General features: G+C 39.9%; 3 protein-coding genes across 7 annotated transcripts in view; 1 reads left to right on the top strand and 2 right to left on the bottom strand.

Annotated features, from left to right (window-relative positions):
* Positions 1-1,013: 1,013 nt before the first annotated feature.
* On the bottom strand, positions 1,014-7,471 carry cbx1b (chromobox homolog 1b (HP1 beta homolog Drosophila)). 3 transcript variants are annotated; one of them, XM_082543919.1, is made up of 6 exons: positions 7,387-7,471; positions 5,315-5,396; positions 4,918-5,074; positions 2,885-3,038; positions 1,781-1,875; positions 1,014-1,682 (listed from the first exon to the last, which is right to left on the bottom strand). In XM_082543919.1, the coding sequence occupies exons 2-6, from the start codon at positions 5,367-5,369 to the stop codon at positions 1,541-1,543; spliced, it is 603 nt and encodes a 200-aa protein (XP_082400045.1). In that variant the 5' UTR covers positions 5,370-5,396; positions 7,387-7,471; the 3' UTR covers positions 1,014-1,540. The 3 variants fall into 3 exon arrangements, with proteins under 3 accessions (XP_082400045.1, XP_082400043.1, XP_082400044.1); XM_082543917.1 differs by having other exon boundaries at positions 7,259-7,456; XM_082543918.1 differs by having other exon boundaries at positions 7,270-7,456.
* Positions 7,472-10,805: 3,334 nt separating this feature from the next.
* snx11 (sorting nexin 11) lies at positions 10,806-25,525 on the top strand. The gene is made up of 7 exons (XM_082542946.1): positions 10,806-10,996; positions 12,953-12,992; positions 13,236-13,322; positions 17,877-17,977; positions 19,342-19,437; positions 19,539-19,763; positions 21,665-25,525. Exons 2-7 carry the CDS (start codon positions 12,969-12,971, stop codon positions 22,851-22,853), a joined length of 1,722 nt encoding a protein of 573 aa, XP_082399072.1. The 5' UTR covers positions 10,806-10,996; positions 12,953-12,968; the 3' UTR covers positions 22,854-25,525.
* Positions 22,511-26,406, bottom strand: part of skap1 (src kinase associated phosphoprotein 1) — a 41,810-nt gene continuing 37,914 nt past the window's right edge. Inside the window, exon 15 of one of the 3 annotated variants that reach the window (XM_082542953.1) lies at positions 22,511-22,598. The gene's annotated coding sequence lies outside the window, so the exon portion shown is untranslated. Of the gene's footprint in view, positions 22,599-25,454; positions 26,225-26,406 lie in introns of those variants that run through there. The other 2 variants (XM_082542954.1, XM_082542952.1) reach the window with 2 other exon arrangements.

The following is a 26,406-nucleotide window of genomic DNA, read 5'->3' as shown; positions in this document are numbered from 1 at the left end:
CGTGTCCTCCCTGTAGGGCATGCCTGAGACATCTCACCTGGGATGCATCCAAGAGGCATGGTCAGATACTCGAACCACTCCAGCTGGCTCCTTTCAGTGTCGAGCTCTGCTCTGAGCCCCTCTCCTGATCTGTAATGCTGAGCCCAGACATCCTCCAGACGAAGCTCATTTTGGCCGCTTGTATCTGCGATCTCATTCTTTCGGACACTACCCAGAGCAATAGGTGAGGTAGGAATGTAAATCACCAACTTTGCCTTCCTTTGTTTTTTCTTTATGCTTCTGTAGAGCTGACAGATTACCTCAACATTTCCATGCACTTGTATTCCAAGTTTGGTTTTGCAGCTTGATGTGCCCTGTTCGAACAGCACATGGGTGGGACTCCTGCTGTGCCTGAGATGATCAGATTAGAAATATTTACTCTTTGACATCATAAATGGTCAAGAGTAGGGAAAAACCTGCTTGAAATGGTGCTGAGGTGCGTGCACGCGCTCACCTTTGAGATCTCACATATTGGTAGAAAGTCGGTCAATGTTTACTTTCAGCCGCTTCCTCGTCACAAGGGGTCGCTGCAGCATGTTTTACACCGGATGCCCTTCCTTATTCAACCCCAGAGGGGATTTGTGTCTCCAGCCGAAGTCAAACCAGCAATTTTATGCTTGTCATGCAAATATAATTGCCAGAAAATAAAGAAAGCCCTAATCGGTCCCCTTCAGTTATTATACCTCGAACAATGGTTTACCTTGAAGTAACCGGCTATCCAGACAGCAGAAACGCTGTTTGACTTCCTGCTCTGGTCTCAGTTTTACATCGTGGCATTTATTGAAATGCAATCCAACTTTTTCTCTCAACAGTGACTTTTAACCTGCATGTGATAAAGAAAATCAGAAAAATTCAGGCATCTAAACTACAGACAGACACGTTACCTTGAAATAAAACAACATTTTTAGCCAGTCTGATAAATTAACCAGAATATAAAGATGATAATTATCTTCAAATTTAAAGTGACACAAAGCCACTGTAACAAAAAGTGGTTTATTCTCCAAAAGCGACAAGCAAGACGTGACAAACACTACAAAGATTACCAAAGAACAAAATATTACAGAAGTTGTTCATAACCGTACATCAATACGGATGCTAAGGAAACGCCTAAAATGAACACAGTTTTGGCCCCGGAGAGCGCTGATAAACGGAGTAAAAACAATGGCACGCGAAAGAAATGAAAACATCACCTCACTGATACGATGTCATTGCAAGATGAGCCAGATGTGGAAAGGACATCGAAAGCCTGGTGAAGGGAAAATTAACACTGCTTTGTTTGAGCTGGTTTTTGTCAAGCAAATCTGAAGGATATTTACATGGAGATTTGATCTGGATAAAAGTAGAATCGAATGAGTGATACTACGCCAAGAAGACTAATGAGTCCAGGATGTCTTGCTTGCCTCTGGCCCATCCCCCTTCTTCGCCTCCCCTCCCCTCCCTCATGGAAAGTACACAGAAGTTCAAAATGACATTTCTTCTCCTCCTGCCCCTTCGCCCTGTGCTAGTTTTTCTCATCCTTCTTCTCGTCTTCGGAGGGGTACGAGTGCCAGGTGAGCCGTTCTTCATAGAAAGAGATGACCACTTGCGGACACTTGACGTTGGCCTCTTTCGCCGGCACAAGGTCCGCTTCATCTGAATTTTTCCTTTAAAAAGGGCAAAGGAAAAAGTCATTTAACCTACTGTAGAAACGCATTTAATGGCACATTTGAATTCCCCAACGTGTGGGGCAACACTTACACACCATTTCATGAGGAACATGAGTTCTCCTGTGGAATCTGTGGCACCGATAATCCTTTCTGGATCCAGACCTCGAGCAAAGCCCCTTAACTTCTCTGTCTGAGGATCAAGAAACAAAATAAAACTTAAATCCATCCTAATACAGGATGCCCACAGAAAAACCGTCAAATCGGAGACAAAAAGATTTCTAATCAATCATACAAGACATTTCTGGTAGGTCCTGGGAGGAACAGGGGGAACACTACCAGAGCCCAAAAAAACAACCTCCAGCTGGTTACTCATGTACACGGCTCTGACCTAACTCAGAGCCCAGCACTGCAGTTTGACTGGTATTCACAAGAAAAACACATTAGAACTGGCAGGTCCACAACTGGCACCCTGCTCTCTTCACAGATAAGAGGAAGAGGTTTACACTGAGCATGTTTGATAGATGTGAGAGTCTTGAGAAGTGGGTCAACAATGATTATAGGGGGGACTTCTGGGTTAAAGGTACTGGAATGGAATCCTCACACCTGGTGTCAAACCACCTTAAGCTGGTGCAGAGAGCCCAGGGTTTGTCCTGCCCAGCCCCATAGTCCTAAACGTTGAAGGCATGGAAGCCACGGAAAGCCCCTCATGTTCTGACCTGAATCCAACAGAGAACCTCTGGGACACTATTGGTACATCAAATGGGGCTAAACAGCACCACAGACTGATGATTCAGGTCTAGGAGGAGGTGAAGAAGCATGCCCAGATGTTGTTGGGAATGCATACAGGAACTAATCCTGTCATCACTGGTTATCCTGGTTTCCACTGTTATCACATCATTTTGTTCTCAAGAAATTAGAAACTATTTCCTAAAAAGTTGGTATGTTGTGTAAAATGTAAATAAAAATGAAACACAGTAATTTGCAAATCTCACAAACCTATATTTTATTGACAACAGAACACAAAAAAAATTAGCTTGTTTTGAATTTTATCGCGGCATTGAGTTTTTATTTACATTTTACACAACATCCTGACTTTTTGGTATATCAGGTTAAGTGCTCCTTTCATTTTTTCTTAACAGTGAAGTGTATTTTTAGATAACTTGGCATTAAACGAGACTCATGGAAAAATTGGGACTCACATCATCTTTCTTCTTCTTTGATTTACTGTCGTCTCCTTCTGCTTCTCCGGCTGCCTTCCTTTTTCCATCATGTGCTGATTTCTGGGACTGCAGGAACTCTGCAATCAAATCTGGACAGTCCAGGTTGTCTTCTGGTTCCCACGTGTTATCTTCACTGTAGATTTAAATACACGAAAATATGATTTAACTCCTCATTTAGTTGCTTGTGATGTTTACAGTCAAAATATTCTCCACTATCATCATGCGAAAGCTGCTTCCAGAGTCCAGCTGAGTATCACTGGAGTCTGATAACATAGAGTCCTGATGTTTTTCTCACTTTTTGCAAAGATACTTACACAAGCTATACAATAACTTTCCCTCACACAATGGCTCTGGGGAGGCCAGTCCATTTTTAATACAGGTATTTGCTGTGTTTTTGGCATCGTCTTGCTGAAAAATTAGGCCACTGCCAGTCAGATTGCATGTCAGATCAAAGATCTGATGTTTGGGTGGGTGGGGGCAGATATTGAGTCCAGATATTTTGACAAAATTCCCAACATCAGTGATTCAAATGCAGCCCTACACCATGACTGAACCTCCACCGTGTTTTAACGGTGGGCTGTAGACACTTATCCGTACATACTGACATCAATTTGATCCAAAAATTTCAATTTTTGGATTCATCACTCCACAACACCTGTTACCACTGATTTTCAGTCCAGTTTTAGAGTATTTTGGTAAGTCGGCCTGCTTCCCTTCTCTGATGCCTCCTATGAAGGCATCAGAGAACAGCAGATAGATCAGATCAGACTTTTTAAGGACCCACCCATGGCAATATATGCCGATTTTCTGGCTAATAGTTCTTTAGAAATCTCTTTGTTGGTACAAAAACACTAATGTGAGTAAAACTGTGTTTTCTTTGGCATTTTTTTTAAATGATTTGATTTTAAGCTGCATGTAATGACATCTAACTCTTATAGCAGCTGTTTTCAAAGTCAACATGTGGCTCCTTAGAGTTCACGTTCCCACACCACAGACGTGAACCTTTGAAACAAATATGTTCATTAAAACTTTGAGGCACATATGACTCTACCTCCATTAAAAACACCTGTTAGATCTGAATCAGATCTAGCAGACCGCGCTGCCGTAGTACCAGATACTCGAAACCTTTAATGATGCTAGAAAAACATTAAAAACCCTTTACAGAAAACCAACAACAGCAGGAACTAGGGCTGTGCGATATGACCAAAATCTCATATCCCGATATAAGAATTCTATCGTCCCGATAACGATATAAATCACAAAAATGTAACATTTTCTGTAAATTCTGTGAATCTCGGGCAGCTCGACTTGCGGGAAGTTTTTCCAGCTGGGCGTCATGTAGCTGGAGTCGAGTGTTTTAACCGATGCATGAAACGATACATTTTTAGACATAAGTTGTAACTGCCGCCGTTTTCTTTGTGAGTATTTATTACACGGCGTGCTGCGGGGAAAAGCCTGTTCTAACGTTTGAGTCTAAGGTTTATTTTTTAGCACCTGGCGGCTCTTTTTTACTTCTCATCCGTAAATAATCTGCTCTTTCACGTTATTCAGTTTATTTTGAAAAGTCTCAACAGGATCTTGAGCTTCATTGTGAAAGGTTTATGTGGAACATAAACAAGCGGACACGCGATGCTGTTACTGTTGTTGATGCTAACGACAACGCATAAAAACAGGCGCTTGTCCGTCTGTGTGGTTATATTAAATATAAGAGAAAGAGAGAAATTAATATAGCCACTACAGTGACCATCAAAACGATGAAAAAATATTGCCGAAAACAGTTTATTTTGCGACACCACGAAACAAACGATAGACGTTTTTATATCGTCATCGATATATATCGTTATATCGAACAGCCCTAGCAGGAACCTTAACTTTTGCATAGCTCATGTTAAGAAGTGCATCTTTCATCTGGCGTTTGTTTGGCAAATCTGGGTTGTCAGGTGAAGATAAAAGTGTGAATGAGCTGACATGAGCCAACCAGTGACCCATGAATTAATTTTTTAAACACTTACTTAGAGAAGCCTTTCCACTTAAGAAGGTACTCTACTTTGCCTTTCACCACCCGTCGATTCAGAACCTTTTCCACCACATATTCTTCCTCCTCTTCTTCTTCCTCGGCCACTTCATCTGGCTTCTTGTCCTTCTTCTCAGCCGAAGTCATTTTGCTCTCTGTCGGTTTGCAAACAGGGGAAATGAGAACACATCTGTGGCCCCAGATGCCTCAGTGGCTTGAAACTGAGAACTCTTACTGCCTGCAGAGTTAAAGACGCTGACATGTGTCTGCCGAGTTCAAATGGCATCACAAACACTTATAGAGTCACGTACACGATTCATTTCTTGATAGACACCTTAATCGCACAACGACAAGTGAAACAGAAATTCATGTTAGGAAATAATGATGTTTAAAACCTTCTGTAACAGTGGGACCATCGTTAGAGGGTTCTGTAGTCAGGCTCATACTCATCAGGTAGACCTGGGGACCCGCAGGTGCCTGGTCAACGTCAAGATTGTTGCATGTTGGAAAAAAACAGCATTGGAGAATGGGATTCAATGACGAGAAGCATGAGAGGCAATGCCGATTATTACAATCAGCCTATGATTGTGGGTTTTTTTTAAAGGTTTAAGAGCTTTTCTGTCAAAGAAGTGATTGTCTAATCTACATTGCCTCATGTTAACCATGATTTATAACCTTATATGACATGATATAAGCTCACAGAATGGTATTTCCATGTGCTTCTGCCGAGTGCAAAGTAAGACAATTGCATATACAAGCCCCAGCAAAAATGATGGAATCACCACACTTGGAGGATGTTCATTCAGCTTTTTTTCTCTCTCTTTTCTCATTTTGCTGCAAATAAACAAATCTCTGATATTCTGGCTTCATTACCTTAATAAATTGCATTTTTTCCAGCTCAAGTAGCATAACCATAGTAAATGTACATATGCAAAAGTCTGCAAAAGCTGTTGATGGTGAAGCGTGACCCTAATGAGCTTAAAGAGGGAATCTGACTAAAGAGGTTGTTCTCAGTTGTGTCTACAATTTGGATCATTCAAACAGAAAACTCATGATAGAAATGCACAGCAACAAGCAAAAAAAGAAGAAAAACTATTTAATGTTTGTGACAGAAGTGGAAGAGGGGCTGATTGAAATGGGATTTCCATACAGGAAAATAAAACAAGCTCAGAGTGGGCTAACAAAAAAAAAAACAATCATGGGTGGTGGATTATTGGATTAAAGAGATGTTCAGTGATGAATCTGGGCTGGTCGAGAAGGTGATGCTGGAACTTTTGCCTGAAGAAAACAAGCAAATATCCCCACTCATTCATGGTATGGGGTTGGAGGACAGGTGGAGAACAAGAGGAGGCGGCAGTAACAGTAACTGGACAGGTGTATGCTCAGATTTGGGACTTTTCTCATTCCGTGATGAAAGGTTTTGGTAATGATAAGGTGTGCAACCTGCCACTGAGGAAAGAGTGTTAAAGGTTTTTCACTTCAGGGACGAGGTACATCAAATGTATGGTGGAAACTGAAGGAAGTAATGGTTCATTCTGCAAAGCTGATCTGTCAGATCTTACTCATGCCTCAAAGAATTAAGAGTACTAAAATTGTGATGTTTTTGTTATTGATTCCACATTTTTCATTTCCCATTGATTAAAATAATCCCATTGAATGTGTTTGGTGTGTGCTTCATGAGAACAGGTTGTCCAGCTATTAAAGAACAATAGATTTTACCATATGTGTTATATATTTTATTCTAGGTTCAACAAAAAATGAGTATGCATCCTCCCAGTATGTCTATTCCAACATTTCTGGCTTTATTCATAATTTAGTCGATTAATAATAAAGCGGAGGCAGAGTAGGGAGGCATCTATGGCCGTACATGTAGCAATCAGCATCAACAACGTGAGATTTGCAACACCTGGCGGCGGCTGAGCAGCAGCGTGGAGGGGCTAATTAAAAAAGAAACTGGACTACTTTGGGGGAAAGGGGCGTCGTCGCGGTGTAAAATACTCCTCTGTGCTCAGTGTAGAAGGGATTATTTTTAACGTTAGCAGAGAGCGAGAGGCAGAAGAAAAGAGCGCACGACAAAAGCCTTGCAGGGACCCACAGTGTACTGCTAGCTGGCGATTCCTCCATATTGCCTTCGTGGTAGCAACTAATGTAGCGGCTCAGGGATGCCTGTCGGATGTAAACACCGCGAATAACCGCGCAGTATGCGGAGCTAGTCTCCTGAGCAGGTGTCTTTTTAATACTGACTTAAAATAAACCTCCCAGCTAGCTAACGTTAGCCTCATGCACAATCCAGCGTTAGAGCACCTTTGGAAGGAGGAGGGTGAAAAAATGGAACTCACCGATGACTTACAGTGTAATCGGTTTGTTTTAAAACTTCCGCCCGAGCCGAAATGAAACAGCTACGGCTATCGCAGGTTTACGGTAATAACGTTTGTGTCGGTTTGTTGTCGAAACACAGAGCCGCTACCTTCTCCACGGCGAAATGTGTCGTTTCCGCCCCTTCGTCTGGTGTGAAGGGAGCAGAAGAAGGAGGGGGGAACGCCCGCTGGAGCGCGAGGAGGAGCCCCTCCGCAGACCGCGAAGCACGCGGATGGAACGCTCGGCGCCAGCACGCGCCACTCGCGCTCAGTGCGGACGATATACAGATCTACGGAAGCAGCATGCGCGCAAACGGCGGGCTGGAGATGAACGAAGCGGACCTCCCTGCGTTATAAACACAGGTTATAGATGCTCGAGGTGCTTTATAAATCTGTGCACAGCTGGATAAATACCCAGGCGGGGAGGACTACCAAGCGGTACTGCCGGGGTCCCAGGGAGGCGGCGGGCGTCCTGAGCTAACCCTGTTTAAATACAGTGTTCTTTATATCACAGAAAAATACACGAAATAAATACATAAAAAGATAAAGATGAAAAATGATTAGACAAATAAAACTGCAACGATAAGGGACCAAAATTGAGCGCGAAAGACCATAAATTATTATAGTTTTGTGTCATGAAAAATGTTTACATCTCTTTGTGTTTTGGTTAATTGCATTTAATTTTAAACATGACTACATGAGCAATACAATCATTTCATATATAATAATGTATCTATAACAACGAGTGTGTTTTTCGTATCAAATACTTTTACTTTATTATTTTAAAAAGCTAAATTTGCAGTACAGGCATATATACACCTTGCATAGATATATAGATATACTAAAGTCTACAGTTAACAGGGAGTGTTTGCAGACCTTAACTAGCTGTGGCCTGTGGCTCATTGAAAGAAAGCATGGCCTCAACAAGTTGAAACAAGGGAAAGACTTTTATAACTACTTTAAACATGGGGTGTGGGAAATGATGCTTGCACCCAGTCAGCTGTGTCTTGGATTATGTAGTTACTCATAGCAACGGCATCCAAATGGAGAAGGCATCCTCAAAATGCGCAACACAACAAATAAATGAGTATGATTTGAACATTTCTGTTTGGTTTCCACTTAGTGGAGGACTCAAGCTTTCAGACACAAACCTGAGGTGTGACTGTTTGACAGCTAATCTAGGAAGAAGAACTGAACAAAATTATTCATTTACCCTCATATTTTATTTTATTTTTTAAAGGTAATATTCTGAATTAAACTGTTAAGTTAAATATTTATTACTTTTATTATTATTATTTATTTGGAAGCACAGTTGTAAAAAATTAAAATGATTAATTATTTATTTCTATTGTTATTCGTTATATTGCCCTTTTTAAAATGTATTTATTTTTAATATACACACTTCAGTGATCTAACTAATTCTAATTTTAACTAAAACAACTAGTTTCTACTTATTAATAAATGTACATACACATTAATGTGCCACTGATTATATCCATATATTTTGCTTCCATGGACCCAGACTGTCTTGTAATTTTTAGAATTAGTTCTCCAGGCTTTCTGGGGGTCTTTCATATATTTTCCCTTTGGCTGCTTTTTACTTTTAGGGACTGGGTTGCTAACATAACTACTATGTCATGGTTTGGTGCTGTACTTCAGCCAGTGGTGTTGGGGAACTTTTAAAAACTGATGGAATTATGAATGCAGAAAACTACCATCAGGTTTTGATGTCCTGCCATCTAGCATCTGATAGGCAATGGCTTCATTTTGCAATCATCCCAAAACACTGCCAATGCAGTAAAAGCATACCTGGATAGAAAAACACACAATGCAACTCTATCAGTCATGCACTGGCCTCCTGGAAGCACGGACCTCAATCTTACTGAAGGAATAGCAGGTGTTCTGCTTCGTACTAAAACAACACCCTATAGTCAAGGAGCTGCTGATGTCCTTCTATAGATGTTCTGTTGAGAGTGTATTGACATATTGCATGCCAGTGGGGTTTGTCAGCTGCACTGCTCAAGAAAAGACAGCACTCCAGAGGGTCATCAGCACAGCACAGAAGATCATCAGCTGTGCTCTTCTCTCCTTAAGGATCTCTAAGGTCCCACTGCCAAAGTAAAGCCCACAGCATCCTGAAGGACGCATCCCACCCAGGACATCACCTGTTCCAGCTATTAGCATCAGGAAGGCAGTACAGGATAATAAAAGCTGAAACAAACAGTACACTTTACAGTGCACTCTACAATGACTCAGGCAGACACACACACACACACACACACATTTGTACACATTTATATTTTTATACTGTATTTATTAGAAACTCTTATTTTAGTATTTTTTGAATGGTCAGAGTGCTTTCTTTGCAGTGAATGGGACAGCATATAATTCTGATGTGCTTTTGGCAGAATCATAATAAAAGATCCAGATTTTCTGATTAGTGAAGCAGTGTGGCATCATCATGACAAAGAACAGAAGAAAAACCAACCAGCATCCAAAGATGAGCTTAGAAAGTCCTCAAAAAAGATTAGGGAACTGTTCCTGCAAACTACTTAAAACTATATTAAACGCTTTCCTAGAGTTCAGATTGTATTAAAGAATTAAAATATATATAAAGAAATGAGCAGTGGATCCAGGCTCTTGCTCAGCACTGAGCACAAGTACTGATTGTTTTTTTTTTTGTATGTAATTTATATAGTATTTTTTTCTCTCTCTTATTTTCTTTACTAAATGTACTTGTATATTGTTCACATGTTGAAATAAATTACCAATTATAAGAAATAAGTATTTTAGTTACGTTTATATAAAGTATGAAAAGTAGTGCTTTTAGAAAGATGTCAGAAATTGTGGAAGTGTGTTTTCACCACAGTATTTTGACTTTTTTTTTTTTTTTTTTTGCCATTTTTAAGTCTAAATTTTGAGTCAAGAACTTTAAATGTCGGAGTTTTACCCTTTTTTTTGGGTAAGTTTTGAGTTATTTTCTCAAATGTTGAGAAGAGTTAGTAAGCCCCAGACAACCCTAATCTTAATCACTAACCCTAACTTTGAATTATTAAGTTGAAATGTCGAGATAATAAGATTTTGAGTAATTTTGATGTGGTAAAAATTTTCTGTGGTGGAAAAAAATGCTTCCATAAAAAAAAGTATTTTCCGTTTGACCATACCTACCACACAACAACAACAGTCAAGCAGCATTTATTTGACTGACTGAGATGTAAATAAAACTTTATTGTGCCTGACAAATATCTTTCAAAAAACTGTTTAAGAATAGAGGTATTAAATATTTTAAAGAATTACATATAATCAGTATTTCAGTTATCTCAGGACAGTACCGCATCCACAGAGCCAAATTTACCCGCTTTAAACTTTTACTCATAATATTTAAGCAAACTGAGCATTACATTAAAACAATTTGATCATCGTTTGCTGTTTTTACTAATAAACAGAAAAAGAAAACAACCCCGCTAGCTTTTCAAAGCCAGCGGGTTTTTCTTCACGCCCCTCCCTCTTTACGTGCTACCCTGCACTACGCGGTGACGTAAAAACGTGACGCGCAGGGGTGGAGCTTGTGACTTGCGAAATGGAGATAGGAGCTACCGGTGAACACAGTCCTCTGTGTTTGAAGAATTTGTTGCCAAATCGAGCAGAAATATCGACAAACGAAACCAGCAACGTCGATCACAGCCGACCGGGCGAGACCACAGCAGCCAACGTATGAAAGTAAGTACCTGCTAGCTGGAGCTAGCCCTTCAGCTGGTGTTTGTTTGTTAGCCACCTTGTTGAAAAGTACAATTAGTCAGGCCAGGAAACTAAACGAAACACGTTGTTGTTAAGTCTTCACCTCTTCCAAGTGGGTGCTCATATGTGGTTGTTTTCGATTGTTATCAAACTGGTTCAAGAAATGCCAGCTAAAGCAGAGAAAAACACATTTACGCGGTGTTTCTGGTGGAGAATAGCTGTTAAAAGTGTCTGTAACAGTAAAAGGAGATTTAAAGTGATTGTCCCTGTTGTGTTGATTGTTTTGAGACTAGCTATGTACATGTAGATCATCCTGGCTTTTTTAAATCGTTTTTTTTTTTCTTTTGCTGAACTCACGCATCCTGCTTGTGTGTTATTTATAGCTTATTTGCTAGTGCACTTTATAAGAGGAATCTATATTTAAGACTGGCCACAAAACCACCATTACATGGGGAAATTTTTTTAGGCCAAAAAAAATTAAGAGCATGTTCTTTGTCACATATTGTCTGATTTTTGCCTGAAAACCCCCGTGTACATATTGTTTACAATAAGGAAGCGCTGACTGGCAAATTCTGAGGTGATATCAATACTAAATTAGACCAATAACCAATTTCGTGGTGGATTTTGGTCCTGATATTCAGCTGATATTTGGATGCAGTCATAGTTTACACTTTGTGCTGAGTATCAATACCCTTTTTCAGTTGCTTTGAACTTTCACAAGACTCAATACACGTGGACACTTTTGGGTTTCGTGTAGGTGTCACTCAGACAGTGTTATGTCATTTTCAGACTAGTTTTAAGAACTGGTGGAAGAAACCAGTCAGTCAAAGTTAAATTAAAGAATTGAACTGACAGTGGTTTAACCAACTTCCAGTATTTGGTTACTGATAACAGGGAAGCTTGCAAAGCAGGAAACAGACTAAACAGCATACTTTTAGTCCTGTGAGGTGTACTATGAAGAAAATTCAACATAGCTGGGGTTTCCTTGTGTCAACAAAAACCTGAAACCCCAGTTGGCGTTAACGGGTGTCATGATGGTGATTATCAGCGTTATTGGTTAACTCGGGCTGCCTGCTTTAGGCTGTGAGCTCTCTCACGTAAACAGCAGGGTGTTATTTTTGCACAAATTGGACCGACTGAGTATGGCCTATTACAAATAAAATAAAATACAAAAGGTAACATTGGTGCTGCAAATCGGTTATGCATTCATTTCTAACATGACATCTGCACATTGACACTGCAGCTGGTTAAACTGGATCGCTTTAAGCTTAGCACCTTTAGCTCCAGCACTGCCATGTAGCCTAACAAAGAAGACGTGGAAATCACTTTAGTTTTTGATTAGATCAAAGTGAGATTAGTTGTATTAATTGAAAATTATGGGTGTACTATTATCTGCATTTCCCAGCAGTGTAAAATGCACTTGGCATCTATATTAGGAGCAAGCAGGAAAAAAAATTGATGCACTTTCTGCATCAGCAGTGGAATAGAAATGCTGCTGTAACATGTCTCCACAGCTTCCTTTGGGCTTGTTAGTAAGATGCAACTCAGCAGGTTGCATTTAAAAGGTATTCCTCGGTGGAGAATCTGTATCACTCTTGGATTGTACTGTAAATTAAAAGAATCAGTGAAAATGTGGTGCTTGCAGCTTATTTTAAACCAGTTAATGTATTCATTTCTCTGTCAGGGTAAAAAGAGAGCAAAAAAACTGTGACTTTAAGCTTGCATGTTAATCTCACTTCACACATGCTCCCCTCTGTGGAAGAGTGGCTGCGGGCTACTCATGGTAAATAGAAGTGTGAGAGTGACTCAGTTAGGCTGAGCTGCCCAGCTTCTCTTTCAAAGGGTGATTCATGAGCTCATGACGCCACTGGTGAAACTTTCTCAATGTTCAAAAGGTTTTGACGCAGCTGATCTGATTGTTTGCTCCTCTCTTTGCAGTGCAGCACTCGGTAGGATGATCAGTAATCACGAAGAAGATGTAAGTACCTTTTCTCTCTCTCTTATTTAAATGTTTTAATTTTCAACACAAGTTCTGCTTTCTACACATGTTCACACTAGCCTTTAGCTAAACTGGAGAACAGACTGATGGGTAAAAGCCTCTGTAAAAAACAAAGTTTGCAGAAGAGGCCTGTGTCGTGCCAACAGTGTGGTGGTTTCACAATAATGACACAACACACATGCAAACAGCACTGCTGACACGCTTTGTGTGTCTATCTTTCAGGAGTTTGTGGCAGTGCGGGTTCAAGATCCCCGCATTCAGAACGAAGGCTCCTGGAACTCCTATGTGGATTATAAAATATTCCTGCATGTGAGTATGAAAATGAACCAGCAGCAGAAATGTTTGGCCACAGCGTTTGTGGGTGATTAAAGATTTTCATTCAGGTTAAAGTTTTGGACCAAAAAACATAAACACCTGAAGAGAACGCGTACAGTTCTGGGACATCACAGGGTTTTCTTTCCACACTTTAATTGTAGTAGTGATTATAGTGCAGATAACAGATGAGCATTACAAGTAGTTTTATGTCAACATACGTCTCCGTTTGACTGTTAACACATTAAAAAAAATTAATTGTCTTTTGATAATCATTTATAAGCAGAAATGTGTAGTTTAAACTAGGTTATATCAACTAATTAAACCAGAGTCATAATTCAAAGTGAATGTGTGTTTAAGCACTGCTGCCTCAGAGCAGGAAAATTGTTGGTTTGAATCCATTGGTCCTCATTGCCGGTAATAGGTTGTACTCATTCCCGGTAGGTGTTGGACTTCACTGGACTTAATTTTTTTCACTGATTGGGATCAAAATTGTATGGACAGGATTTCTGGGTGTAGCCAAGTCGCAGCTATGAGAATTGGCACCTCCAAGTTTGAGGTCATAGTTCTCAGCTGGTTCACAGAACCCACTACAGGTCAGGGATGAGTTGTTGCTGCAAGTGCCTCCGTTAGAGCTAGGGTTAGGAGCTCGGTCATTTGAGAAGGACTCAGAATGTAGCCGCTACTCCACCATATTGAAAGGAGCCAGCTGAGGTGGTGCACTGTCTCACTAGGATGCCTCCTGGGTGCTGGTGTCCAACAATGAAGAGGCAAACTCAACACATGCATGAGTCCTCCCAGGAGTTTTGGAGGTTTTGGCTTCACTGCATGCATGCATGCATGCCTGCGTGGATGGATGGAGTACTGCAAACTAACTGTTTGCAGTGATTACAGTGCAGATAAAATGCAAAAAATACACAGACTTGAATGTTAAATAGTCTGTGACACATAAAGACATTTCTCCCTGAAACAACACCTCAAGGATTTCCTCAAACTTTTTTAACAGATAAGAGTATAAAAGAGTCGGGGCTTTACCGCTCCTTGAATGTTTGTTTTTTTTTTAGGGGGGGAGGAGTTTCACGTTGTTATGGAGACACCAGCCGTGCCGAGGAATGCGGTTTCAGCAGCAAGGCTTCATGCCTGGGCGGATTTCCTCTCTGTGTCTGTGTGTTTGTGGGAGCTGACTCATGATATTGGCTAAAACTATGCAACCTCACATGATCTTACATGGGTTTGTTTGTTGTCGACATGTTATTGTGTTGCATAGGTGAGACAGTTTCCTCAAGAATACTTTTTTTAGGACAAAAGTTAGCACTTTTATTGTCTCTTACTTCACAGGAACTATAAACCTGTCCAACATTTACAGTGGGGCAAAAAAGTATTTAGTCAGCCACCGATTGTGCAAGTTCCCCCACTTAAAATGATGACAGAGGTCAGTAATTTGCACCAGAGGTACACTTCAACTGTGAGAGACAGAATGTGAAAAAAAAAATCCATGAATCCACATGGTAGGATTTGTAAAGAATTTATTCGTAAATCAGGGTGGAAAATAAGTATTTGGTCACCTCAAACAAGGAAAATCTCTGGCTCTCACAGACCTGTAACGTCTTCTGTAAGAAGCTTTTCTGTCCCCCACTCGTTACCTGTATGAATGGCACCTGTTTGAACTCATCATCTGTATAAAAGACACCTGTCCACAGCCTCAAACAGTCAGACTCCAAACTCCGCCATGGCCAAGACCAAAGAGCTTTCGAAGGACACCAGGAAAAGTATTGTAGACCTGCACCAGACTGGGAAGAGTGAATCTACAATAGGCAAGCAGCTTGGTGTGAAAAAATCAACTGTGGGAGCAATCATCAGAAAATGGAAGACATACAAGACCACTGATAATCTCCCTCGATCTGGGGCTCCACGCAAGATCTCATCCCGTGGGGTCAAAATGATCATGAGAACGGTGAGCAAAGATCCCAGAACCACACGGGGGGACCTGGTGAATGACCTGCAGAGAGCTGGGACCAAAGTAACAAAGGTCACCATCAGTAACACACTACAACGGCAGGGAATCAAATCCCGCAGTGCCAGACGTGTTCCGCTGCTGAAGCCAGTGCATGTCCAGGCCCGTCTGAAGTTTGCCAGAGAGCACATGGATGATACAGCAGAGGATTGGGAGAATGTCATGTGGTCAGATGAAACCAAAGTAGAACTTTTTGGTATAAACTCAACTCGTCGTGTTTGGAGGAAGAAGAATACTGAGTTGCATCCCAAGAACACCATACCTACTGTGAAGCATGGGGGTGGAAACATCATGCTATGGGGCTGTTTTTCTGCCAAGGGGACAGGACGACTGATCCGTGTTAAGGAAAGAATGAATGGGGCCATGTATCGTGAGATTTTGAGCCAAAACCTCCTTCCATCAGTGAGAACTTTGAAGATGAAACGAGGCTGGGTCTTCCAACATGACAATGATCCAAAACACACCGCCCGGGCAACAAAGGAGTGGCTCCGTAAGAAGCATTTGAAAGTCCTGGAGTGGCCTAGCCAGTCTCCAGACCTCAACCCCATAGAAAATCTGTGGCGGGAGTTGAAAGTCCGTGTTGCTCGGCGACAGCCCCAAAACATCACTGCTCTCGAGAAGATCTGCATGGAGGAATGGGCCAAAATACCAGCTACTGTGTGTGCAAACCTGGTAAAGACCTATAGTAAACGTTTGACCTCTGTTATTGCCAACAAAGGTTATGTTACAAAGTATTGAGTTGTATTTTTGTTATTGACCAAATACTTATTTTCCACCCTGATTTACGAATAAATTCTTTACAAATCCTACCATGTGGATTCATGGATTTTTTTTTTTTCACATTCTGTCTCTCACAGTTGAAGTGTACCTCTGGTGCAAATTACTGACCTCTGTCATCATTTTAAGTGGGGGAACTTGCACAATCGGTGGCTGACTAAATACTTTTTTGCCCCACTGTAACTGCCTAAGCTCTCTCTGTGTCTAAATCTAACCAGGGGTTTTCCTGCATATAAACATTTTTGCGACCCACCAGAGAGGTTCTGACTTTCCAACAAAGGGAAATCACAAGTGCTGTGCATTTTTCTATAAATGGGATTTAATTTAAGTAGACGCTTGAAATACATTCCAAGTGGCTGAAAGTAAAAGCGAATGCACAGATCTCTGTAAATTTAAGTGGACAAAGCGCATTCTTTGTCCTAATTTCATGCATAATTCATAATTTCCCCGCTCAACTATTACTTTTAAGGTCCCAAGGGGTCTTCTGGGTGTTAACTCTGGAAAGCGTGAGGACTTTACATGTGTTAAACACGACCTTTATCTGTAGAAGGCCAATATAAAGGATACCTAATGGGGAGATGCAGGAGGCGACACATTATTGTTAGGCAGGCGGCAGAAAGGTCTAAAGTCTTTCTCTTATCATCTTTAAGAAGTTTAGATCTTTAGCAGCACTTTTGTTCACCTGTTGGTTGAAATTTAAAAATTTTAGCCCATTGATCACCCTCGGTGTTTTATATCAGAATCAGCATACTTTATTAATCCCTAAGGAAATTATGTGGGTTACAGTTGCTCCAGTACAGTAACAGTAACAGAGTCGACTATTTAACACTACAAAATGTTACAGATTTACACATTTAAGAAATAGCACAATATATAAAAAATACATAATAATATATATCAAGAATTGACAGAGGTGATTAGAATGTACCAGGTCACAGGTGTTGGTAGATTGCTTATTAATGAATGAATGAATAATACATTTTTAAGACTAACACATTATTCTTTAACTAATTTGGATTAAAGAAACGACCAAAGTTAAAATATCATTTTACCACAATACCTTGTTTTGTTTTGCTTTTTCTTTTTCCCTGAGGGTATACTTGCAGATGATATTTATCACATTTTCCATGACCTTTGTAATCCTACCTGCATCACCAAAGCGTGCTGTGGGATCAGATGTCAGGACCTTGTAGCGCTTCTGTTCTTCTTTCTCTAAACTTGTAGTTTTGACATTGTTTGCTCCTAATTCAATTTTATTTTACATCTTAAAAAGCATGAATTTGGATTCTATTTGTTATTTCTTTAAAAACCACGGACCTCGTTGTTATGTAGACATGACTAGAAAGTGTCACATGTTACTGGAACAAATCAGACATGTGATAACTTCATAAGCTCAGCAGCAGTTTCACCAGCTGCAACATGACTCACTAAAGTCACAGCATGAGTGTGATCATCAGTGGCATGAGTTTACTAAAAACCTGGCCCGTATGTAACCCAGCCACTGGCCTAAAAATATCTGACTCTTTATTATGTTTTTAGGCAGGACTAAGTGAAATATTTGGGGATTATTATTTTCTGTTTTGAAAGAATCTGCATTTCATGTAGTTTTGAATATTTCCGGCACAGAGAACAACACCTCTTTCCCCCTTCTCTTTCTATTGGCGTCAGGCTATTGTGCCTTTTGATTTTAATTATATTATGAAAAAAGCCCTCAAAATATCACCAACGTTCCCATTTTTAATACTTTTTTTTTTTCTCAGACCAACAGTAAAGCCTTCACAGCCAAGACATCCTGTGTGCGGCGGCGGTACAGTGAGTTTGTGTGGCTCAAGAAGAAGCTGCAGAAGAACGCCGGTTTGGTGTAAGTCAGCTGGTCCAGTTTTGTTCTGTTCTTTGGTCCTCATAGAGATTCAAGAGCTTTATTGTCAATACAGAAGTATACACAGTGTACAGTGTACCGAAATTCACCTCAAGCCTCCCACGGTGCATTTATTAGTATATAAAAGATATATCTCCAAGAGATATAAAACTAGACATTATAAAATAAATAACGTGCTAAATTTCGGTACAATAAAGGGATTAAAAAGGTATTAATTAGTAACTATACAATACTATAATGATAACTATACAATATTAACTGTACGATAAACAAAGACAGGACAGAGACAATACAAAGTGGATTGTGCAGCGGTATTGAATACCAGGTTCAAGTTATTGTCTGGATATTATAGACGAGATATGACAAAGATGGAGATGAAAGCAGGTCGCCACCCAGGGTTTATTAATCCCAAAATAACAATCAGGAAAAGACTTTTAAGCATCCTGGATTTCCAGAATGCTTAAAATAAGAATATTTGTGTTGTTTCTTTTAAAGTGCTTTACACAACAGAGTCAGTTAACCCCCACCCCCCTTCTCTATAACAAGATGTACAAACCTTATTTAGAGAAATGGACATGGAATCAACGTGGATGACTTATTTGGGACTTTAAAAAAAAAAAAAAGTCTGGAGAAACAAAAAGCAACAACAATTAAACATTTTGTGTAAATGTCTGTTAGTGATCTAAGGCTGTCTTTTACAAAGATGAATTGTGTCTCATCTAGTAGAGGGATGCCTGAAACAAGACTCCATTTAGCTCTGTGAAGCATGTTCCTCCTTTCCTCTGACTGTACACTCACTGGATTTGCATGTGTTAACTGGTGATTCTGATTAGAGGGTTAGGCCTGTGATAGACTGGAGTCCTATCTGAGGTGTACCTGCCTATTTCTCTGTGATAGCCGGATACGCTTCAGCCCACGTTAGTGGTTAAACGGTTAAGAAAATAAATGGATGTACATTAGCTGCTCTGTGTGGAGCATTTAGCAGCTAAGAGCCAGATATTTACTGAAACAAAATTAAAACGGGACTGAACAGGAAACTCATCTGCTTTAACGTGATTCTACTCTGCTCATTTCCAGCTCCATGTTTTTATTGTTGGACTTTATGAGATAAGCTTTGTGTGATTCACAGATATGTCTGAAAGATCCTTTAATCTCAGGTTTCTTCAGTGATGACACACAGAACCAACCAGAAAAAAAAGTGCGACTGAGTGCTTTGGTTCACTGGGATTGCTTATAGAAACAGTGACCTCAAATATGAGGATGCACCTCTGGAGCAGTGTTTCTATGCCAGATTTAACATAATTATCTCCACAGACATGGATAATTATTATTATTTATCCTTACAGACCAGTCCCAGATCTTCCAGGGAAATCCTTCTTCTCCTTCAACAATGAGGACTTTTTGGAGAAGAGAAGAAAGGGACTTCAGATTTTCTTGGACAAGTCAGTTCTCCTTCTTCTAAAATCAGTATTTGATCGTCTAAACAAGCATTTTCTAATCTTGTTTTACCTCTGTCATTTTTTTTCTTTTTGTTTTTTTGTAGAGTGGTGCACATGACCGTCTGTCTGTCAGACAGCCAGCTCCACCTCTTTCTACAGACCCAGCTGCCAGTCGGTCACATCCAGGACTGTGTCCAAGGCCACACCCCTTACTCCGTGACAGATGCCATCCTCACGTATGCCTCGTCCAATCAGGGACTAGCTCAGGCACAGGAGGACGATTTGATCAAGGAGCCATGTTTGACCATTTCTTACGAATCAATGGAAAGGTAAGTGAAAAAGATCAGAACGGTACCTACAGAGATGATTATGCATACGGGTGTATTGCAAACAGCAACCAATGTCACAGGCTAAAAACAATGACTGCAGTACCTCTAATGCCCACTTGAGGCTCACTCCAAAAGTGAGCCAATCTAATAGACTTCCATGTTAAAACCTGAGAGTAGATATAACATGTCTATATGTTTGTCCATCATTTATATACAGTCTATGATTGTAAACAATAGACTATTTATATTCACCAACTGAGACATTTGAAGCCTCAGCATTAACATTTAGCAGCTACCATGTTGTTGTTGTTGTTGTTGTCATCGTTGATGTTGTTGTTGTTTTTTAAGCCAGCAGCATCCATATTTGCACAAGAGGATTGAATTTTAAGTTTTCCTAAATAACCAATAAAAAAATCCAGAATTTCACTTACCAAAAGTCACAAACTTATTAGCTCAGTTAAACACAAAGCAGACAATATTAACAGATCACTTTAAAAATACTCCAAAAGTACTACAAATATGGTGGAGAAGGCCAGGTGAAGTCTAGAAGTTTCCAAATCGATGAGTTAAAAAAAAAATTACCCAAAGAGGCCAAAACCTTTTTTTGTATTAGACCATTGTATTTTTTTTTCTGTAGTAAAGTTGGGCATTTTAACAATGTCTATGGGGGACTGACTCATTTGCAGCCAGCCTCAAGTGGCCATCCGGTTGTTAAGTGATGACGTGACGAATCCTACTTCCGGGTCTAAAGTAGTCTGCGTTTAATATGGCTTTTGTATTGTTAACATGTTTAATGTTTTGTATTTTCTTCTATTTGATCTCAAAAAGCTCCTAAAACAGTCAGTGATCACTGTTGACCTCCCTCGGCTTTTATTACCACTAATCATTTATTTAAGCTCAGTTTTTAAAACCCTAGGATGTAACTACAGCCCAGCCCATGCAGCAGTATATGAATGACTAACCTCGTATTGTGGATGGATTATCTCAGTTGTTCTCCTGGCTGAAGTTTGGTCCTTTTACAGCATCCTGCCATGCGATTACATTTGTTCCTGACCACCGAGAACACTCACGTTAACTTTTATCGAGTGGAAAAAAAGTTAGCTTGTTTATATTATGCTAACATAGCTGTGTCGCTAGCGGTCACGTAGCACATCATTATATACCAGCTAGCCCAACTTCAGTAACCCTACAAACGTCACTGCTGTTTAGTTTTCTGTCTTCATTTATGTTGGAAGTGATAGCAGAGCTGTACGTTTTAATTTGTTTTCAAAACCCGCAGTCAGGACATGCTATATTGTATTTAGATAGAAGCTAGCGAGCTAACTCCCTGCTAACTTCTAACTCCGTTAAATGTCATAAATTCCGTTTTCATGGATGCCTGGATGTTAAACTCAATTGTTACACCTGGTAGAGCAGAACGCTGATCATTTTATTAAAGATGAAAGACTTTAGACAGTTTTTCAACTCTCAGTAATGCCATAGTGATCGTTTGATATATGGACCTGCAGCGGAGTTTAGACCCAGACACGGCTAGTGACGTCAGACTGAACAATCGGATAACAGGAACTGCAGATTTTTAGCCCTAAATGTTGCTGCTTGTTCTTAATTCGGCTGAATGTTGGCAGTTATATAGAGCCCTTTCTTCTTTATCTTGTTTAACACATTACAAAAAAAAAAGATGGAAATTGTTGGGATTGGATGATTGATTTTGTGATTTATTTATTTATTTATTGGATGATTACTTCTCCATTCTGGAGTTTTTGTGCTAAGCTGAGCTAACCAGCATAGTCTCCGTATTCTAGACCTCTCCCCTTTAGTAGCAACGTATCAACTCCTCATTAAATGTATAAAATGTTTAAACTGAACAATTTCTAAACCCTTGTTCCCGTTTTCCTCCACAGCCCGGCTCCTCATCAACCTTGCCAACAACCTAATGAGACCATCAGCCCGGAGCTCGTCTCATGTGGTGACGCTGACCCTCTAGAAGGTTTACTGGAGGTCCATGATCAGGACCATAGGAAGAAATGCTCAGTAAGGATTTCCCAGAAGAGCAACCATCTTGAGGCCGTTCTTGAAACGGTTCTTGAGGACAGCGGCCCATCAGAGGCAACCTTTTATCTGGGGGACAGTCCAGAGAGTCTTAGCTCTGCTGAGCAGATCCAGCAGAGGTTACAGACTCCGGTGGAGGTGCACACGTTCACGGGGATCGGCTTTGAGGACAGTGTGATCAATGGGAAGATTGTTTTACCTCCAGGTGAAGAAGAAAAGGTGGAGCTGCAGGAGAGTAATGAGGATGCTCATGAAGGAAAAGTCAACTGTGAGCCTGAAAAATGTGATGATTCTGAGAAGATTTTAGATTTTAAGGAAAATAACTGTGATGAACACATTTTAGGAAGTGATGCCAGATCTCAGGAAGCTATGGAAAACATCTGTACCGAGAATCCCGTCATCTCTGAGGTTAATGAGGTTCATGTTCTAGAAGTCAACGCAGACGACCAAAAAGGCAACAAAGCAGGAGGTAACGAGGAAACACTGCTCGAATCAGAAATCAGTGACGAGGCCCACATGTTGAACGGTGTATCTGCGGTGGTACAGGATGGTGATGACACACAGGAAGTGGATTTTGCTGGCAACAAAGATGAAAGCGACGAGTGCGACACGGTCAGCTCCTCTCTGCCATCTTCCAACGACAGCATCGTGAAGGTCAGTGATGAGGAAAGCGTTTGTGAGGAGGCAGACGACTCGATCCAGGTTGCAAACGACTTTGTGAAGACTCCTCCTGAAGACGCCACTCGCTGGTCAGATGTGGAGGCATCCAGCAGGAACATCATGGACCTGCAGGTGAACGGATATCCTGATGAAAAACTGCACCTTTCTGCCCAGGAGGATGAGGACCTGCAATACACCCTCAGTGACCTGAGTAAATCTGCAGACCTTAACTCTGCTGTAACTGCAGGATATCTGACTGAAAATGGAGACTTTAGTATCTTAGCAACCAGCCACGCTCGTGGATTGGGTGACGGTAGATGTACCGAGGAGGAAGCCACGCTCTCACCTTCAGAGGAGACTCAGGAGGTGGAGGTGCATTAGTTAAGTCTTCCTCTAATATAGATCCACTGAATCAAACGCTCGGTTCCAAACTCTGCCCATCGTACACAGCGTCTTCATATCGTCAGGGTTACGAGACACACCTCACACTCTCAGTCATGTAGGTATAACACTTCCAAAACAGCATGAATCTAACATTAGAATTTCTCTGTTATGTACCGGATCTGATTTCCCTCCTGACTGCTTCACTTCTCCATTTGGCTTCAGTGAACAGCAGAAGGTGCTCGAGTTAAGTTTAGGTTCATACTCTGAGGCCTTTCAGTAAGGAAACAGCTGGGGCTGAATTTAGGCAAAAATATCCACCTAAATTAAAGGATAAGTTCACATTCCTTTGTGTCTGTATTGAAACTTAGTGAAATTTGTGGTTCCTGTTCATACTGACCATCAAGAGACGTTTTCCTGATTTAATTAAAGAAAAAAACAACCAAAAATGCTAACACAAGGTCGGGGTTTTTCTTGCATATGAAAAAATTAGTGCCCACTAAATTGATTTTGGCTTTCTACTAAAGCAAAATCACCAGAACTGTGACTTTTTTCTTTCTTTTTGTAAGTTAAAGCATGTTAACACAGAGTCTTTGCATTGACTTTGACTCTTGAGGCCCATTTTGAGCCTAGAAAAACCCTGGAGGGGGTTAACTTGTAAACACAACACTGCTTCCTACAGTGGACAGAGAGAGTGGAAATTCAGCACTTAAAAGATCAATGTGAAAAACCTTTATTTAAATCTCTTTGAAAAGGGGATCTCTAAATTCCCAATAAGGAGAGGAGGAATGGTGAAAGCCACTAAAATAAATAATCAGTGGACACATTTTTCTTTCACGACAGACATTGAACGAAGTGAACTTTTCTCTAAATCTAGAGTTCCTCGTCACATTTGGAGCCTCAAATGAGACCTAACTGCTCTTTAAATGTGCTTCACATGCTGTTAAATAGTTCTGTTATACCCGGCTTATATTAATTCTTCACAGCTTTCACTGTGCTGGTCACTAACGCAGGATGATACTCGGGCTGAGAACAAGCATACGCATAGTTCAGTCCCCGTACACACGTCTCTGATCATGTGTTAAACTGGTATTTATTACTGAAGGATGAGAGGGGAAAAAACACACTTAAGTCAACCTGTGAAATGCACAGAGGCTCCTGTTTGAACTTCTGATCTGTAACAATGTGATTCCTGTTTTGTGTTTATACAGCTTCATGAAGTAGAAATGGATGCCTTGCACCTTTAGGGCCATGACATGGTTTTACACACACTAAGAGTTTTTACTTATAATTTATACACTCCATTCAGGCAAGATGGGCACAGGTTATTTTTAAGAATAGTTTACTCTTCCTCACACATGTGAGCTTTAACTCCAGCGGGCCTTTTTCCACAGCAGACACCTGTGAAACACGTCAACTGAGGTTCATCCAAAAAGAGGACCTGCCCTGCGTGAAATGTAGCCATGATTAACACACCTGTGTGTTTTCCTCTCTCCACAACTCAGTGTGTCTGAAATCACTCATTACTCTGTATGCACTGGATTTTATGATGGATTTTCCATCTATCTGCATGTAAAGAGTATTATTGCATGCTACACAATGCACTTAAAATACAGCAGTTTTGTATTTTCGAATTCATTTTTATTTCAATTTTCTTTCCTTTTCAGTGCAATTTGTTGATTCCCAGAGTGGGTTTGAAAATGTTCACTTCAGTTTTTATTAGTGTCAGTGTTGATTTTAGTTTACTTAAATATTAAAATATAAAGGATATTTGTCATTGGTCAAATTTTTTTTTTTTTTTGGTTTTACAGTACAAACTTTTCCCTTTTGAGGCAGTTAGACATCCTAAATCTCAAACAACAAAAAGTTTACCAGACAAACACTGAAGTTAAAGTAATTTTCTTTTTATTTCTATTTCATTTTAATCATCATTATCAATATAATTTCAGTTAGTCTTGATTTTATTACACAGAGTTTTAGTTAAAACTAACAACCTTGGGTTAATCATAGAATATGATTAGAATATGAATATAGAATTTTATTTATATAAATTAATATTAATATTTATTTTACTTAACCTCAATTAACAAAAAAAAAGAAAGGAAAAACAAAGCAAACCTAATCTGGAAGCTAAAAATAAATTCTAGTAAAAGCTAAATAAAAATACAAAGGTACAATAACTGAGTTATCACTAAAAGAAATCCTGTAATTTATCAGTTATATCAAAATTTTTAAGCCTGTTTGATCACTGAAACGTCCAGTGTGATCGTGCCGTCGTCCTCTGGCATCGTAATGAGCGAGTTCAAACACATCCTGAATGCCTGCTGTGGAAATTCTGGTCGTCTTGCCTGTAACCTGTCTGCATCTTGGCAGCGACGTTGTTCCCACAACACTTCTGCTTCTTTTAAGCTGCATTTAAAAGGGACCGGCAGGTTCTATTTGTGAGGTTTCGCACAGAAATCAGACTTTATTTTAATAAGCTGTTTGCATCTAAGCTGTGGAGGGATTTTAACGTTTCACTGGTTTTGTTCCTGGTAATAACTACAGGGGTTTATTTTGAGTTTTGTTTAAATACGGATGTCAAAGAGTACGAGGGTAATGTGAGTGATGGTATCCATGTACATGTGCACATGATTATTTTATTTTATTTCAATAAAACCTTGTCCTCTTTACTGTCACGACATGTTATTAAACAGCTTTTTACACATGACTCAAGACATTGAAGCAAGCCTGCCACCTAGTGGCTCCAAATAAACAGTTTTAAAAATCCCCCTTTTTCTTTAGAACAGAAACAAAAGCACACAATATTTTATTTTTAGTATTTCTGAGCAGAGTTTACATTAAAATACTTTACATTACTGTTTCTTATGTCAGTTATGAGAAAATTATTTATAAACTAACAATCAACGTCCTGTTTTCAGATTTATCCAGTGGATTCATAAATGCATGCATGCAACATTCTTAATCACTCAAAAGTGCAGCTAATGGTGCTTTTAATTATTGATGTGTCTGTCATTTTATTTGAATTAACACATTCACTGTTTAGTTTGGCACTTCTCTGAATTTTCTACACAGTGGTTGAGACTTATAAAGAAAATGAGAAATCTCACATTTAGGACGATTGATCACTTATCAAAACTGATAAACAGACTAATTACTCCAGCTCTAGTGTGCACTTAGATTTTTTTTTCTTTAAACAGGCTTTTATAAATGGCTTATAGTGTACAAGAGTAAGTACAGCTGCAGCAGGTTTAGGTGATAATATAATAATTTACATTGGTATAAAAGGGGAATAATTTTGAAATGCCAAACGCTTATCTGACAGATGTGTCAAGAGTAATTCATGGCAGGACGTGCTGGCAGCCGCAGCGCTGTGAAGAAAAAGAAACCGTATCAGAGAAGGACGCATTAATAATTCAGTGTTCATTTTAAGCTGCACCTATCTGACTGCATTAGGGAATCATTTTCTTAAATAGGACAACTGACGCTGTAATCATGCCTCTGTTGCATATATTTATCCTCGCCCATTGCCCATTGCAGCACTCGGATTGCT

The sequence above is a fragment of the Aulonocara stuartgranti genome, assembly GCF_965226115.1.
Source record: "Aulonocara stuartgranti genome assembly, chromosome: 8".
NCBI classification, from domain to species: Eukaryota; Metazoa; Chordata; class Actinopteri; order Cichliformes; family Cichlidae; genus Aulonocara; species Aulonocara stuartgranti.
Note: the sequence above shows the minus strand (reverse complement) of the source record. Positions and strands in the feature narration are given on the sequence as shown.